Source organism: Delphinus delphis, chromosome 4, assembly GCF_949987515.2.
Source record: "Delphinus delphis chromosome 4, mDelDel1.2, whole genome shotgun sequence".
NCBI classification, from domain to species: Eukaryota; Metazoa; Chordata; class Mammalia; order Artiodactyla; family Delphinidae; genus Delphinus; species Delphinus delphis.
In genome coordinates, this window is record NC_082686.1 from 108,729,881 (window position 1) to 108,744,682 (window position 14,802).

The 14,802-nt window shown below is 40.0% G+C and overlaps 1 protein-coding gene across 1 annotated transcript in view; it reads left to right on the plus strand.

Moving 5' to 3' along the window:
• The window catches only part of PLCH1 (phospholipase C eta 1), a 233,325-nt gene that overhangs the window by 202,476 nt on the left and 16,047 nt on the right, over window positions 1-14,802 (plus strand). The window contains exons 15-17 of the mRNA XM_060011265.1: window positions 325-416; window positions 3,561-3,658; window positions 14,539-14,718. Coding sequence (XP_059867248.1) covers window positions 325-416; window positions 3,561-3,658; window positions 14,539-14,718 — 370 coding nt within the window. The remainder of the gene's footprint in view (window positions 1-324; window positions 417-3,560; window positions 3,659-14,538; window positions 14,719-14,802) is intronic.

The following is a 14,802-nucleotide window of genomic DNA, read 5'->3' on the forward strand; positions in this document are numbered from 1 at the left end:
GATATTACAACTTTAACCCTACCCCTCACAGAGACCTTCAATGCATGACTAATAGTCTAAGACCTACATTTTATGTGGCTTAGAAGTCAATGTTAGAGCATGAAACCCTCAGTTTTGCCTTGATATTTTAAGATAATTTTGGCCACAGACATGCTTATTATTGATGGTGAGGCAAGCTGCAATATTTGGTCAGTTGTTTTTTTCCAAGTAATTGTCCTTGTGTGTGTGTGTGTGTGTGTCTATTTTAAAGCTCATTCCTCTGTATGTTGTAGATGTACCTGATGTGCTGAGTTTGTGTTAAGTGAACTCTGATTTTTCCGGCAGAAAACCACAAAATCACGGTCCAAATCTTGTAGTGCTGATGAAGAGGAGGACGCACAGCAGAATCCTGGCAAGGAGACCGGCCAGCTGTACAGGTAAGAAAGCTCTCCATGTTTCTTGCTCAGGCTCCTGGGGCCTCTCCATCCACATCAGCTTGGCTGTTTTAGTTGTACATGTCTAGGAAATCAGATTGCAAGGTAGAGAGCTCTGCAGTGGGACATGTGAAGATCAACAGGATGTGAGATTATAATACATGTAGGGGACTTGTGCTGCCTGGCACACAGTGAGCTCTTAATAAATGCTGGCTGTAGCAGTTGTCAGGTAAAAGATATCTTCAGAGAAGAGAGAGGGACCACATGAACTAGTACAGAGGGGCTCTCACAGGAGACTGAAGGAGAAGATAGATGATGAGAACATGTGAAGAGTCAGGGATCTGAAATCAGCCAGACTTCAAACTCTTGTTCCTCCAACTTTAAGATGGGGGCAAGTTAGGCTCCTCATTTGTATCTATTTCTTAGGGTCATTGTAAGGATTAAAGGAATTAAACTATTTGGCTTGATGAGCCCTACTCCAATTAACTAAGTGCTCAAAAATATTAGCTGCTGTTGTCTTTATTATTGCCAGTAGAATTTGGGATGAGTAAAATGGCCAAAATTGTAGAACCCAAATTGTGACACATGATTTGATACAGGATTTTCTGGCAAATTATGTATACAGTAAGTCTCGCAAAGGAAAGTAAATTATATCCTTCATAGACAGATAAATATACAAACACGTGCACATGTACACACACACCCCTCTGTGACTTTATCATAAGACTGAAACTAAACGAAATTGGAGGCATAGAGGTCCTATAGGAATGAATCACATTTAGTGTTCACTTAAATTTTATATTTGAGCTTCACTCCAACAGAATGTCCATACATAAAATAGTAACTAATTAGTGAGGGCAAAGGAGATGTGTATGGTTCCTACCCTTAGAGTACAGAAAATGCAATATGTAGTTACAGTAAAGGATATAAGAGAAATAGAATTACCTTCCAGGAGACCTCTGCTGTGAATTTTCTCAAATATAAGTTTGAGAAAGGCTTGACTCTGAATCCTATAGCCAGGGAAGCTATCACATGAAATCACGTTGCATGCTGCTCTTGAGTCAATTAGAGATTTGCCCGTAACAGCTATCGAGGCTCAAGCATTGATGACGGTGTCCTTTTGGGACTTCAGTAAACTAATTCAATTTTAAGATAAGGATTAAAAGGGCTAACTTTATACAGAAGTTGTCTGTGTCATGGAGTGTCCTGGGAGTTTTACTTGTCATTTCTAGGCATTACCTCCCTCACATTGATTTATAATCATTTGCTTTCACAAAACCAGATTTTTACCGATGGCTAGAGAATTTCCTAATTACGTGGTGAAGGAGGAACATGGATTCTTCTTCCCATTGTTTTTTTTTTTTTTTTTTTTTTTTTTTTTTTTTTGCGGTATGCGGGCCTCTCACTGTTGTGGCCTCTCCCGTTGCGGAGCACAGGCTCCGGACGCGCAGGCTCAGTGGCCATGGCTCACGGGCGCAGCCGCGCCGCGGCATGTGGGATCTTCCCAGACCGGGGCACGAACCCGTGTCCCCTGCATCGGCAGGCGGACTCTCAACCACTGCGCCACCAGGGAAGCCCCCATTGGTTTTTATACCTGTCTATGTGCCTGTCTTCTTTCTTGGCAAAATGAGTTGTTGACACATTTTGGCCTTAATTCTTTTGTTGAATGTATATAAGTATCATTACAGTAAGAATTTTTGTCTGATTTGTTCACTATTTTATCTCCAATAGGTGCTCAATAAATATTCACTGAGTGAATAAATCTATATCATCACTATCTAAGTCCAGAACATTTTCATCACACCAAAAAGAAACTCTACCATTAGCAGCGACTTTCCATCTCTCTCTCCCCTGGTCTCTGGTACCAACTTTTTGTCTCTATAGATTTGCCTTTTCTGGACATTACATATAAATGGAATCCTACAATATTTGGCCTTTTTTGTCTGGCTCCTTTCACTTAGTATAATATTTCCAAGATTCATCCATGTTGTAGAATGTATCAGTACTTCATTCCTTTTTATTGTTGAATAATATTCCATTGTATGAATATATTGCATTTCATTTATCTATTAATTAGCTATAGGATATTTAGGTTGTTTTCACTTTCTGGCTATTATGAATAATACTGCTATGAACATTCATTTCTAAGTTTTTATGTGGACATAGGTTTTTATTTCTCTTGGGTATATACTTAAAAGTGGAATTCCTGAGTCACATGGTAACTGTTTAATTTTTTGAGGAACTGCCAAACTATGTTGGCAAAGCAGTTGTACCATTGAAAATTCCCCAGCAATATATGAGCATTCCAGTTTCTCCTTATCCTTGCCAACACTCATTATTGCCTGCCTTTTTGGTTATAGCCAACCTAGTAGATATGCAGTGGTATCTCACTGTAGTTTGGTTTGCATTTCCTAAATGACTAATGTTGAGCTTCTTTTCATGTTCTTATTGGCCATTTGTGTATCTCCTTTGGTGGGAATTGAAGTTTTTAATGATTATATGTTTTCCTAGAGGAGAAAAGTGTGTCTGTGAGGAGAATGTGATAATCTATGGAGAATTTTACTGTGGCAAAGAGTAAGTGGCAGAATTTGTAAAGTTGTACAGCAGATCCTAGGAGTGGTTTATGGGATACAGAAGATATAGATGTACAGAGAGAGTAAGTAATGGATATTTGTCTTAAGAAGTTGAAGAATATAGAAAAAGCATAAAGAAGAAATCAAAAATCACTGTACTTATACCTCTAGAAGATAATGACTATGGAAAGTTTGGTGTATTTATCTTTAGGTATAGGATTCTTGTGACTGACAGTACAGTATCCCTACTGCTTTTTAGTCCAGGTTCTCCTTCTGACAAAGCAGAGTGATTCCCTGCTAAATTCTGGTTTACTCCACAGTTGGGTAATGGTGGGAATCAAGCCCTTCACAATAGAACTCACAAATTCAGGAGAAGAGACTGTGAATAAAGTCTGGCTGAGCAGTGAAAAAAGCCACAAGAGTATGGTGTTGTGGTGGAGAGAATGCTGAACTAAAAATCACACTTGGTTTCTAATCCTGGCTCCATCAGGAGCAGGTAGGGAAGGTGGAGTAACCAGAAGCCCAAACCTCTTCCAGCTCTAAAATGTCATGAGTCCTGGTGTGTATTTTACAGGTTGGGCCGCCGAAGGAAAACCATGAAGCTCTGTCGAGAGCTCTCTGATTTGGTTGTGTACACAAACTCCGTGGCAGCCCAGGACATTGTGGATGATGGTAAGGCCTGAGGGTTTTTTCTTCTGGATACACACTCCTGACCTTTCTTTGTCAATTGTTAATTAAACTTTTGTTAATCGGATCATCAGCACACATTTCTGGAACTGTGGAGAATCCAGCTTGAGTGTCAGGAAACTGATGGCTGGTACAATGCTTAGCTCACAGGGAGGGCTCTTTTGATTACTTTGCCTAATTGGCTAGAGGTCAGAGGAAGACTTTATTATTATTAAAAACACAAATGTATCAGAGCAAGGTCTTCCCAGTCTTCAAACTATGGAGACTTGACTTAGTTTGATGGCCAGATCACAGATGGCTGTTCCAAGTGTGAATGACTAGAAGAAAGAGGAAATTAATTGACAAATATAACATCTTGAAACGCCCTGTATTTTCTCATTGAAAATTTTGACCTTGATGAAAATAATTTAATCCACAGATTGCAATTTTAACAACAAGAGCAGAAATTTCAGAAGCATTGACTCTTTCACAGTTTCTTACCCATCAGTTGCCATATGTGGAGTTGAGAAATTCTAGTTACAACTGTTCTTACCCTGAGTTTCCTGCTAGCTGCTCTTTCTCTTTATCCTCTTCCTTTCTCACTTGTATTTTGTTCAGTTAATGGGTGCTTATGAAAATAAACTGCGGTCATATGGGTTTTCAATCTAATTGTAATTTTAGTGGAAGAGAAATGTACGTCAGAATCTCCCATTTTCTCATGTCTCAGTGAAGGGAAAACAACATTGTGTTGAGTCTGGTTTTTTTTGCTTTTTTTTTTTTTAATCTGTATTGGAGTATAATTGCTTTACAATGGTGTGTTAGTTTCTGCTTTATAACAAAGTGAATCAGTTATACATATGATCCCATATCTCTTCCCTCTTGTGTCTCTCTCCCTCCCACCCTCCCTATCCCAGCCCTCTAGGTGGTCACAAAGCACCGAGCTGATCTCCCTGTGCTATGCGGCTGCTACCCCCTAGCTATCTATTTTACATATGTCCATGGCACTCTCTCACTTTGTCACAGCTCACCCTTCCCCCTCCCCATATCCTCAAGTCCATTCTCTAGTAGGTCTGTGTCTTTATTCCTGTCTTACCCCTAGGTTCTTCATGACATTTTGTTTTTCTTAAATTCCATATATATGTGTTAGCATACAGTATTTGTCTTTCTCTTTCTGACTTACTTCACTCTGTATGACAGACTCTAGGCCCATCCACCTCACTACAAATAGCTCAATTTCGTTTCTTTTTATGGCTGAGTAATATTCCATTGTATATATGTGCCACATCTTCTTTATCCATTCATCCGATGATGGGCACTTAGGTTGTTTCCATCACCGGGCTATTGTAAATAGAGCTGCAATGAACATTTTGGTACATGACTCTTTTTGAATTTTGGTTTTCTCAGGGTATATGCCCAGTAGTGGGATTGCTGGGTCATATGGTAGTTCTATTTGTAGTTTTTTTGTTTTTTTTTTTTTTTTTTTGCGGTACACGGGCCTCTCACTGTTGTGGCCTCTCCTGTTGCGGAGCACAGGCTCCAGACGCACAGGCCCAGCAGCCATGGCTCACGGGCCTAGCCGCTCCGCAGCATGTGGGATCTTCCCGGACCGGGGCATGAACCCGTGTCCCCTGCATCGGCAGGCGGACTCTCAACCACTGTGCCACCAGGGAAGCCCTATTTGTAGTTTTTTAAGGAATCTCCATACTGTCCTCCATAGTGGCTGTACCAATTCACATTCCAACCAGCAGTGCAAGAGTGTTCCCTTTTCTACACACTCTCTCCAGCATTTATTGTGTCTAGATTTTTTGATGATGGCCATTCTGACTGGTGTGAGATGATATCTCATTGTAGTTTTGATTTGCATTTCTCTAATGATTAATGATGTTGAGCATTCTTTCATGTGTTTGTTGGCACTCTGTATATCTTCTTTGGAGGAATGTCTCTTTAGGTCTTCTGCCCATTTTTGGATTGGGTTGTTTGTTTTTTTGTTATTGAGCTGCATGAGCTGCTTGTAAATTTTGGAGATGAATCCTTTGTCAGTTGCTTCATTTGCAAATATTTTCTCCCATTCTGAGGGTTGTCTTTTGGTCTTGTTTATGGTTTCCTTTGCTGTGCAAAAGCTTTGAAGTTTCATTAGGTCCCATTTGTATATTTTTGTTTTTATTTCCATTTCTCTAGGAGTTGGGTCAAAAAGGATCTTGCTGTGATTTATGTCATAGAGTGTTCTGCCTGTGTTTTCCTCTAAGAGTTTGATGGTTTCTGGCCTTACATTTAGGTCTTGAATCCATTTTTAGCCTATTTTTGTGTATGGTGTTAGGGAGTGATCAAATCTCATACTTTTACATGTACCTGTCCAGTTTTCCCAGCACCACTTATTGAAGAGGCTGTCCTTTATCCACTGTACATTCCTGCCTCCTTTACCAAAGATAAGGTGGTCATATGTGTGTGGGTTTATCTCTGGACTTTCTATCCTGTTCCATTGATCTATCTTTCTGTTTTTGTGCCAGTACCATACTGTCTTGATTACTGTAGCTTTGTAGTATAGTCTGAAGTCAGGGAGCCTGATTCCTCCAGCTCCGTTTTTCGTTCTCAAGATTGCTTTGGCTATTCGGGGTCTTTTGTGTTTCCATACAAATTGTGAAATTTTTTGTTCTAGTTCTGTGAAAAATGCCAGTGGTAGTTTGATAGGGATTGCATTGAATCTGTAGATTGCTTTGGGTAGTAGAGTCACTTTCACAATATTGATTCTTCCAATCCAAGAACATGGTATATCTCTCCATCTGTTTGTATCATCTTTAATTTCTTTCATCAGTGTCTTATAATTTTCTGCATACAGGTCTTTTGTCTCCTTAGGTAGGTTTATTCCTAGATATTTTATTCTTTTTGTTGCAATGGTAAATGGGAGTGTTTTCTTAATTTCACTTTGAGATTTTTCATCATTAGTGTATAGGAATGCAAGAGATTTCTGTGCATTAATTTTGTATCCTGCTACTTTACCAAATTCATTGACTAGCTCTAGTAGTTTTCTGGTAGCATCTTTAGGATTCTCTATGTATAGTATCATGTCATCTGCAAACAGTGACAGCTTTACTTCTTCTTTTCTGATTTCGATTCCTTTTATTTCCTTTTCTTCTCTGACTGCTGTGGCTAAAACTCCAAAACTATGTTGAATAAGAGTGGTAAGAGTGGGTCACCTTGTCTTGCTCCTGATCGTAGTGGAAATACTTTCAGTTTTTCACCATTGAGGATGATGTTGGCTGTGGGTTTGTCATATATGGCCTTTATTATGTTGAGGAAAGTTCCCTCTATGTTTACTTTCTGGAGAGTTTTTATCGTAAATGGGTGTTGAATTTTGTCGAAAGCTTTCTCTGCATCTATTGAGACGATCATATGGTTTTTCTCCTTCAATTTGTTAATATGGTTTATCACATTGATTGATTTGCGTATATTGAAGAATCCTTGCATCCCTGGAATAAACCCCACTTGATCATGGTGTATGATCCTTTTAATGTGCTGTTGGATTCTGTTTGCTAGTATTTGTTGAGGATTTTTGCCTCTCTGTTCATCAGTGATATTGGCCTGTAGTTTTCTTTCTTTGTGACATCCTTGTCTGGTTTTGGTATCAGGGTGATGGTGGCCTCGTAGAATGAGTTTGGGAGTGTTCCTCCCTCTGCTATATATTAGAAGAGTTTGAGAAGGATAGGTGTTAGCTCTTCTCTAAATGTTTGATAGAATTCGCCTGTGAAGCCATCTGGTCCTGGGCTTTTGTTTGTTGGAAGATTTTTAATCACAGTCTCAATTTCGGTGCTTGTGATTGGTCTGTTTATATTTTCTATTTCTTCCTGATTCAGTCTTGGCAAGTTGTGCATTCCTAAGAGTTTGTCCATTTCTTCCAGGTTGTCCATTTTATTGGCATAGAGTTGCTTGTAGTAATCTCTCATGATCTTTTGTATTTCTGCAGTGTATGTTGACAGTTTGATTAATATGTGACTTTTTCATTTCTAATTCTATTGATTTGAGTCTTCTCCCTTTTTTTCTTGATGAGTCTGCCTAACAGTGTATCTATTTTGTTTATCTTCTTAAAGAACCACCTTTTAGTTTTATTTATCTTTGTTATAATTTCCTTCATTTCTTTTTCATTTATTTCTGATCTGATATTTATGGTTTCTTTCCTTCTGCTAACTTTGGGTTTTTTTTGTTCTTCTTTCTCTAATTGCTTTAGGTGCAAGTTTAGGTTGTTTATTCGAGACGTTTCCTGTTTCTTAAGGTAGGATTGTATTGCTATAAACTTCCCTCTTAGAACTGCTTTTGCTGCATCCCATAGGTTTTGGGTCATCGTGTCTACATTGTGATTTGTTTCTAGGTATTTTTTGGTTTCCTCTTTGATTTCTTCAGTGATCACTTTGTTATTAAGTCATGTATTTTTTAGACTCCATGTGTTTGTATTTTTTACAGATCTTTTCCTGTAATTGATATGTAGTCTCATAGCGTTGTGCTCGGAAAAGAAAAAGATACTTGATACAATTTCAATTCTCTTAAATTTACCAAGGTTTGATTTGTGACCCAAGATATGATCTATCCTGGAGAATGTTCCATGAGCACTTGAGAAAAATGTGTATTCTGTTGTTTTTGGAGGGAATGTCCTATAAATATCAATTAAGTCCATCTTGTTTAATGTATCATTTAAAGCTTTTGTTTCCTTATTTATTTTCATTTTGGATGAGCTGTCCATTGGTGAAAGTGGGGTGTTAAAGTCCCCTGCTATGAATGCGTTACTGTCGATTTCTCCTTTTATGGCTGTTAGCATTTGCCTTATGTATTGAGGTGTCCTATGTTGGGTGCATAAATATTTACAATTGTTATATCTTCTTCTTGGATCGATCCCTTGATCATTATGTAGTGTCCTTATTTGTCTCTTCTAATAGTCATTTTAAAGTCTACTTTGTCTGATATGAGAATTGCTACTCCAGCTTTCTTTTGGTTTCCATTTGCATGGAATATCTTTTTCCATCCCCTCACTTTCAGTTTGTATGTGTCTCTAGGTCTGAAGTGAGTCTCTTGTAGACAGCATATATATGGGTCTTGTTTTTGTATCCATTCAGCCAGTCTGTGTCTTTTGGTGGGAGCATTTAATCCATTTACATTTAAGGTAATTATTGATATGTATGTTCCTATTCCCATTTTCTTAATTGTTTTGGGTTTGTTATTGTAGATCTTTTCCTTCTCTTGTGTTTCTTGCCTAGAGAATATCCTTTAGCATTTGTTGTAAAGCTGGTTTGGTGGTGCTGAACCCTCTCAGCTTTTGCTTGTCTTTAAAGGTTTTAATTTCTCCATCAAATCTGAATGAGATCCTTGCTGGGTAGAGTAGTCTTGGTTGTACGTTTTTCTCCTTCATCACTTTAAATATGTCCTGCCAGTCCCTTCTGGCTTGCAGAGTTTTTGCTGAAAAATCAGCTGTTAACCTCATGGGGATTCCCTTGTGTGTTATTTGTTGTTTTTCCCTTGCTGCTTTTAATATGTTTTCTTTGTATTTAATTTTTGACAGTTTGATTAATATGTTTTGGCGTGTTTCTCCTTGGATTTATCCTGTATGGGATTCTCTGTGCTTCCTGGACTTGATTAACTTTTTCCTTTCCCATATTAGGGAAGTTTTCAACTATAATCTCTTGAAATATTTTCTCAGTCCCTTTCTTTTTCTCTTCTTCTTCTGGAACCCCTCTAATTCGAATGTTGGTGCATTTAATGTTGTCCCAGCGGTGTCTGAAACTGTCCTCAGTTCTTTTCATTCTTTTCTCTTTATTCTCCTCTGCAGTAGTTATTTCCACTATTTTATCTTCCAGGTCACTTATCCGTTCTTCTACATCAGTTTTTCTGCTATTGATCCCATCTAGAGTATTTTTAATTTCATTTATTGTGTTGTTCATTGTTGCTTGTTTCATCTTTAGTTCTTTTAGGTCCTTGTTAAATGTTTTTTGCATTTTCTCTATTCTATTTCCAAGATTTTGGATCATCTTTACTATCATTATTCTGAATTCTTTTTCAGGTAGACTGCCTATTTCCTCTTCATTTGTTAGGTCTGGTGGGTTTTTATCTTGCTCCTTCATCTGCTGTGTGTTTTTCTGTCTTCTCATTTTGCTTATCTTACTGTGTTTGGGGTCTCCTTTTTGCAGGCTGCAGGTTTATAGTTTCCATTATTTTTGGTGTCTGTCCCCTGTGGCTAAAGTTGGTTCAGTGGGTTGTGTAGGCTTCCTGGGGGAGGGGACTAGTGCCTGTGTTCTGGTGGATGAGGCTGGATCTTGTGTTTCTGGTGGGCAGGTCCATGTCTGGTGGTGTGTTTTGGGGTGTCTGTGGACTCATTATGATTTTAGGCAGCCTCTCTGCTAATGGCTGGGGTTGTATTCCTGTCTTGCTAGTTGTTTGGCATAGGGTGTCTAGCACTGTAGCTTGCTGGTCATTGAGTGCAGCTGGGTGTTGGTGTTGAGATTGAGATCTCTGGGAGATTTTCACTGTTTGATATTACGTGGACCTGGGAGGTCTCTTGTTGACCAGTGTCCTGAAGTTGGCTCTCCCATGTCAGAGGCACAGCATTGACTCCTGGCAGCAGCACCCAGAGACTTTCATCCACACAGCTCAGAATAAAAGTGAGAAAAAGTAGAAAGAAAGAAAGAGGATAAAAGAAAATAAAATAAAGTAAGGTAAAATAAAATAAAGTTATTAAAAGAAAAAATAATTTAGGAAAAAAAATTTGTTTAAGTATTAAAACAAACAAAAAAACGGACGGATGCATCCCTAGGACAAATGATGAAAGCAAAGCTATACAGACAAAATCTCACACAGAAGCATACACATACACACTCACAAAAAGAGGAAAAGGGGAAAAAAATAATCAATTTGCTCTCAAAGTCCACCTCCTCAATTTGGGATGATTCGTTGTCTATTCAGGTATTCCACAGATGCAGGGTACATCAAGTTGATTGTGAAGATTTAATCCGCTGCTCCTGAGGCTGCTGGGAGAGATTTCCCTTTCTGTTCTTTGTTCGCACAGCTCCCGGGTTTCAGTTTTGGATTTGGCCCCGCCTCTGCGTGTGGGTCCCCGGAAGGCGTCTCCTCTTCGTTCACACAGGACGGGGTTAAAGGAGCCGCTGATTCGGAGGCTCCGGCTCACTCAGGCTGGGCGGGCGGGAGGGGCACGGAGTGCGGGGCGGGCTTGCAGCGGCAGAGGCCAGTGTGATGTTGCACCAGCCTGAGGCGCGCCGTGCGTGCGTTCTCCAGGGGAAGTTGTTCCCGGATCCTGGGACCCTGGCAGTGGCGGGCTGCACAGGCTCCCCGGAAGGGAGGTGTGGAGAGTGACCTGTGCTCGCGCACAGGCTTCTTGGTGGCGGTAGCAGCAGCCTTAGCGTCTCCTGCCTGTCTCTGGGGTCCGCGCTTTTAGCCACGGCTCGCGCCCATCTCTGGAGCTCCTTTAAGCAGCGCTCTTAAACCCCTCTCCTCGCGCACCAGATAACAAAGAGGGAAGAAAAAGTCTGTTGCCTCTTCGGCAGCTCCAGACTTTTTCCCGGACTCATTCCCGGCTAGCCGTGGTGCCCTAACCCCTTCAGGCTGTGTTCACGCCACCAACCCCAGTCCTCTCCCTGCGCGCTCCGACAGCCCGAAGCCCGAGCCTCAGCTCCCAGCCCTGCCTGCTCTGGCGGGTGAGCAGACAAGCCTCTCGGGCTGGTGAGTGCTGGTCGGCTCTGATCCTCTGTGCGGGAATCTTACCGCTTTGCCCTCCGCACCCCTGTTGCTGTGCTCTCCTCCATGGCTGTGAAGCTTCCCCCCTCTGCCACCCACAGTCTCCGCCCGCGAAGGGGCTTCTGCTGTGTGAAAACCTTTCCTCCTTCACAGCTCCCTCCCACTGGTGCAGGTCCCGTCCCTATCCTTTTGTCTCTGTTTATTCTTTTTTTCTTTTGCCCTACCCAGGTACGTGGGGAGTTTCTTGCCTTTTGGGAGGTCTGAGGTCTTCTGCCAGAGTTCAGTAGGTGTTCTGTAGTAGTTGTTCCACGTGTAGATGTATTTCTGATGTATCTGTGGGGAGGAGGGTGATCTCCGCGTCTTACTCTTCCGCCATCTTCCCCCTCTCAATCTTTGTTTTTGTTGACTGCCTGTGCTGAGTCTTATGTCCTTACAACCTCCAGGATTCTTTCCTCAGATCTTTATTCCCCCCCCATTCCACAAGTGTATCTTTTTCTATCTGCAGATTTTCTTCCCTTTGGTGTTGATTCTTTCTTTAGATGGTGACAGTTATTAAAAAAAATTAATTTCACATGTGAGAACATGAGACCCTATAGGATTCTCAGCAAGTGAACATCACATTCTTTTTTTTTTCCAGATTCTTTTCCATTATAAGTTATTACAAGGTATTGAATTTAGTTCCCTGTGCTACACAGTAGGACCTTGTTCTTTATTTTATATATAGTAGTGTGTATATATTAATCCCAAACTCCTAATTTATCCCTCCCCTTTCCTCTTTTGTAACCATAGGCTTGTTTTCTATGTCTGTGAGTCTATTTCTGTTTTGTAAATAAGTTCATTTGTGTCATATTTTAGATCCCATATGTAAGTGATAGCATATGATATTTGTCTTTCTCTGTCTGACTTAGCTAGTATGATAATCTCCAGGTCCATCCATGTTGCTGCAAATGGCATTATTTGATTCTTTTTTATGGTTGAGTAATATTCCATTGTATATATGTATCACATCTTCTTTATCCATCCCTCTAATGGGCATTTAGGTTGCTTCCATGTTTTGGCTATTGTAAATAGTGCTGCAGTGAACGTTGGGGGGTGTGTATCTTTTCGAATTAGAGCTTTCATCTTTTCTGGATATGTGCCCAGGAGTGGGATTGCAGGATCATATAGTAGCTCTATTTTTAGTTTTTTAAGGAACCTCCATACTGTTCTCCATAGTGGCTGCACCAATTTACATTCCCACCAACCTTGTAGGAGGGTTTCCTTTTCTCCATACCCTCTCCAGCGTTTATTATTTGTAGACTTTTTGAGATGACTGTCTGACCAGTGTGAGGTGGTACCTAAACATCACATTCTTATAATATCTGCCCACAGCTAGAAAATAAACTCAGGAAGTATTTTAATGGAGTTAAAGGTATATTTGGTTCATAGAAATATTTCTACTACATGCCTTAAATAATCATCATCCTATTAGCTTAATGGAAAATAATATTGAGGACTGTTTAGTTCTTGAACTTTATCTGTTTTTGTCTTTTGTGTGTGTGTGTGTTAGCCACAAAATAAGCAATAGATAATGAATGCATGGCTCATCCTAATGCAAAGCAGCTCAACTCTATTAATATACTAATTGACATGTACCTAATTAGCAAGGTCATCTTATTGATAATGTGGTGTGCATAATTTATGTAGAGAGACAGAGAAAATAGTGGTACTAATTTTAGTGCTACTCTACCTGAATGTGGTTTGTCAAAAAGACTATATTTTCTCTTACCCTGTTCAAAGTATTCCTCATCAAAATCTACAAATATGGTCATTTTTAGTATGCTTGAGATATGTAAACTATGCTAAGTTATGTCAGTAAGATATTGATATATGTGATAAGGAAAGAGTCTATTTGAGGGAAATCATCAGATTAAGCACTGTAATTCTCTAATTTCTTTGCCTTCCACTTGTGTTTATGACTGTTCCATGTTGTAGAGTGTAGTTGCTAGTCATTTGGCCAGTGTTTAATAACTAAGGCTGTACAACCCTAAGGACAGCAAGGGCCCTGGGAGACTGTGTGCATGAATAAACGTGCAGAGTCTGGATACCATTCAGGCTCAGTAAGATTATAATTCACCTCCTTTGTTTCATGGGCCATGTCCCTCAGTCTGTGTTCAGAGCACACCTTGGAATGAGAATGAGACTCTGGGCATGTTTGGATCTTTATCTAGGCTGGTCTATTCCAACAGGTACCAGATGACATGGGGTGGTCATTTGGGGGGTGGGGTATGGATGTTTGGTAAAGGAGTGGGAGTAGTGGGAGCATTTTAGATGTGGTACAAAAGGTAGTACTGGGAGAAAAGGGTAAGATATTAAATAATTGGAGGTTTACTCCATCATGACCCCCTAACTTGTAGCTTCGTCGGTCCTGGATTAACCCTTTCTGATGATAGGCTTCCTGTTTTTTACCTCCCTTTACTTTTCCATTATTTATAAATCTGGCTAGGGGGATGGCTGTTCTTGTTTCTGAAACTTTTATTTCTTTATGATGTTCTTTTGAATTCTTTTTCCATTATGATTCCTTTCTCCCAAATAGGTTTTGACTGGTTTCATAATTCTATTCAAAGTAACTTTAAAACCCAATTTTCCTGCTTTGGAATTGGTCTTTTCCCTTTATTTTCTTCGACTCTGAAAGCTGTCACTTAATGTGTTTCATATGTATGCTTTTTAGATGAATGTCTTCAACGAATGTCTCCCTTTTATCAGGAATGAGTTACAAAGATAGTTTTATTTATCCATAGGTGTCTTGATCTCTGGCAAAGCTATTCTGCTTGAATCATGCGCCTAGAAAATAATTTTCCTCTCTGTCCTCTTCATACTAGTCAGATAGACATGAAGTAGTGAGATGATTGAATTCTTGGGAGAATATGGGATCCAGAAACAGGCAGTTATCTGAGCAAGATGCACAGCTCTGATCTGAAATGGCAAAAGAGTCCCGAGAGTGGAACTTTATTAGACCTTTCTTACTTAGGAGCTGTGCCTGCTCTGGTTGAATTCACTCTTTTGCTCTGCCTTTTATTATGGGTGTAAACGGACAGCATTATAAGATCTTTTATGAGTGGTGTTTTCTTTGCAGCAGTTCTCACATTTCTGTTTTCTTTGTTAAAAACTTGTAGGAACCACAGGAAATGTGTTATCATTCAGTGAAACAAGAGCACATCAGGTGGTTCAGCAGAAATCTGAGCAGTTCATGACTTATAATCAGAAGCAGCTCACGAGGATTTATCCCTCTGCCTACCGCATCGATTCCAGTAATTTCAACCCTCTGCCCTACTGGAACGCAGGTTGCCAGCTAGGTGTGTATGCCTCGGGGAGGAGCGGTTCTCCGTGTGTCTTGACTCTATGCTGCTGTCTTGCCTAATTCTCTTAAACTTTGAACT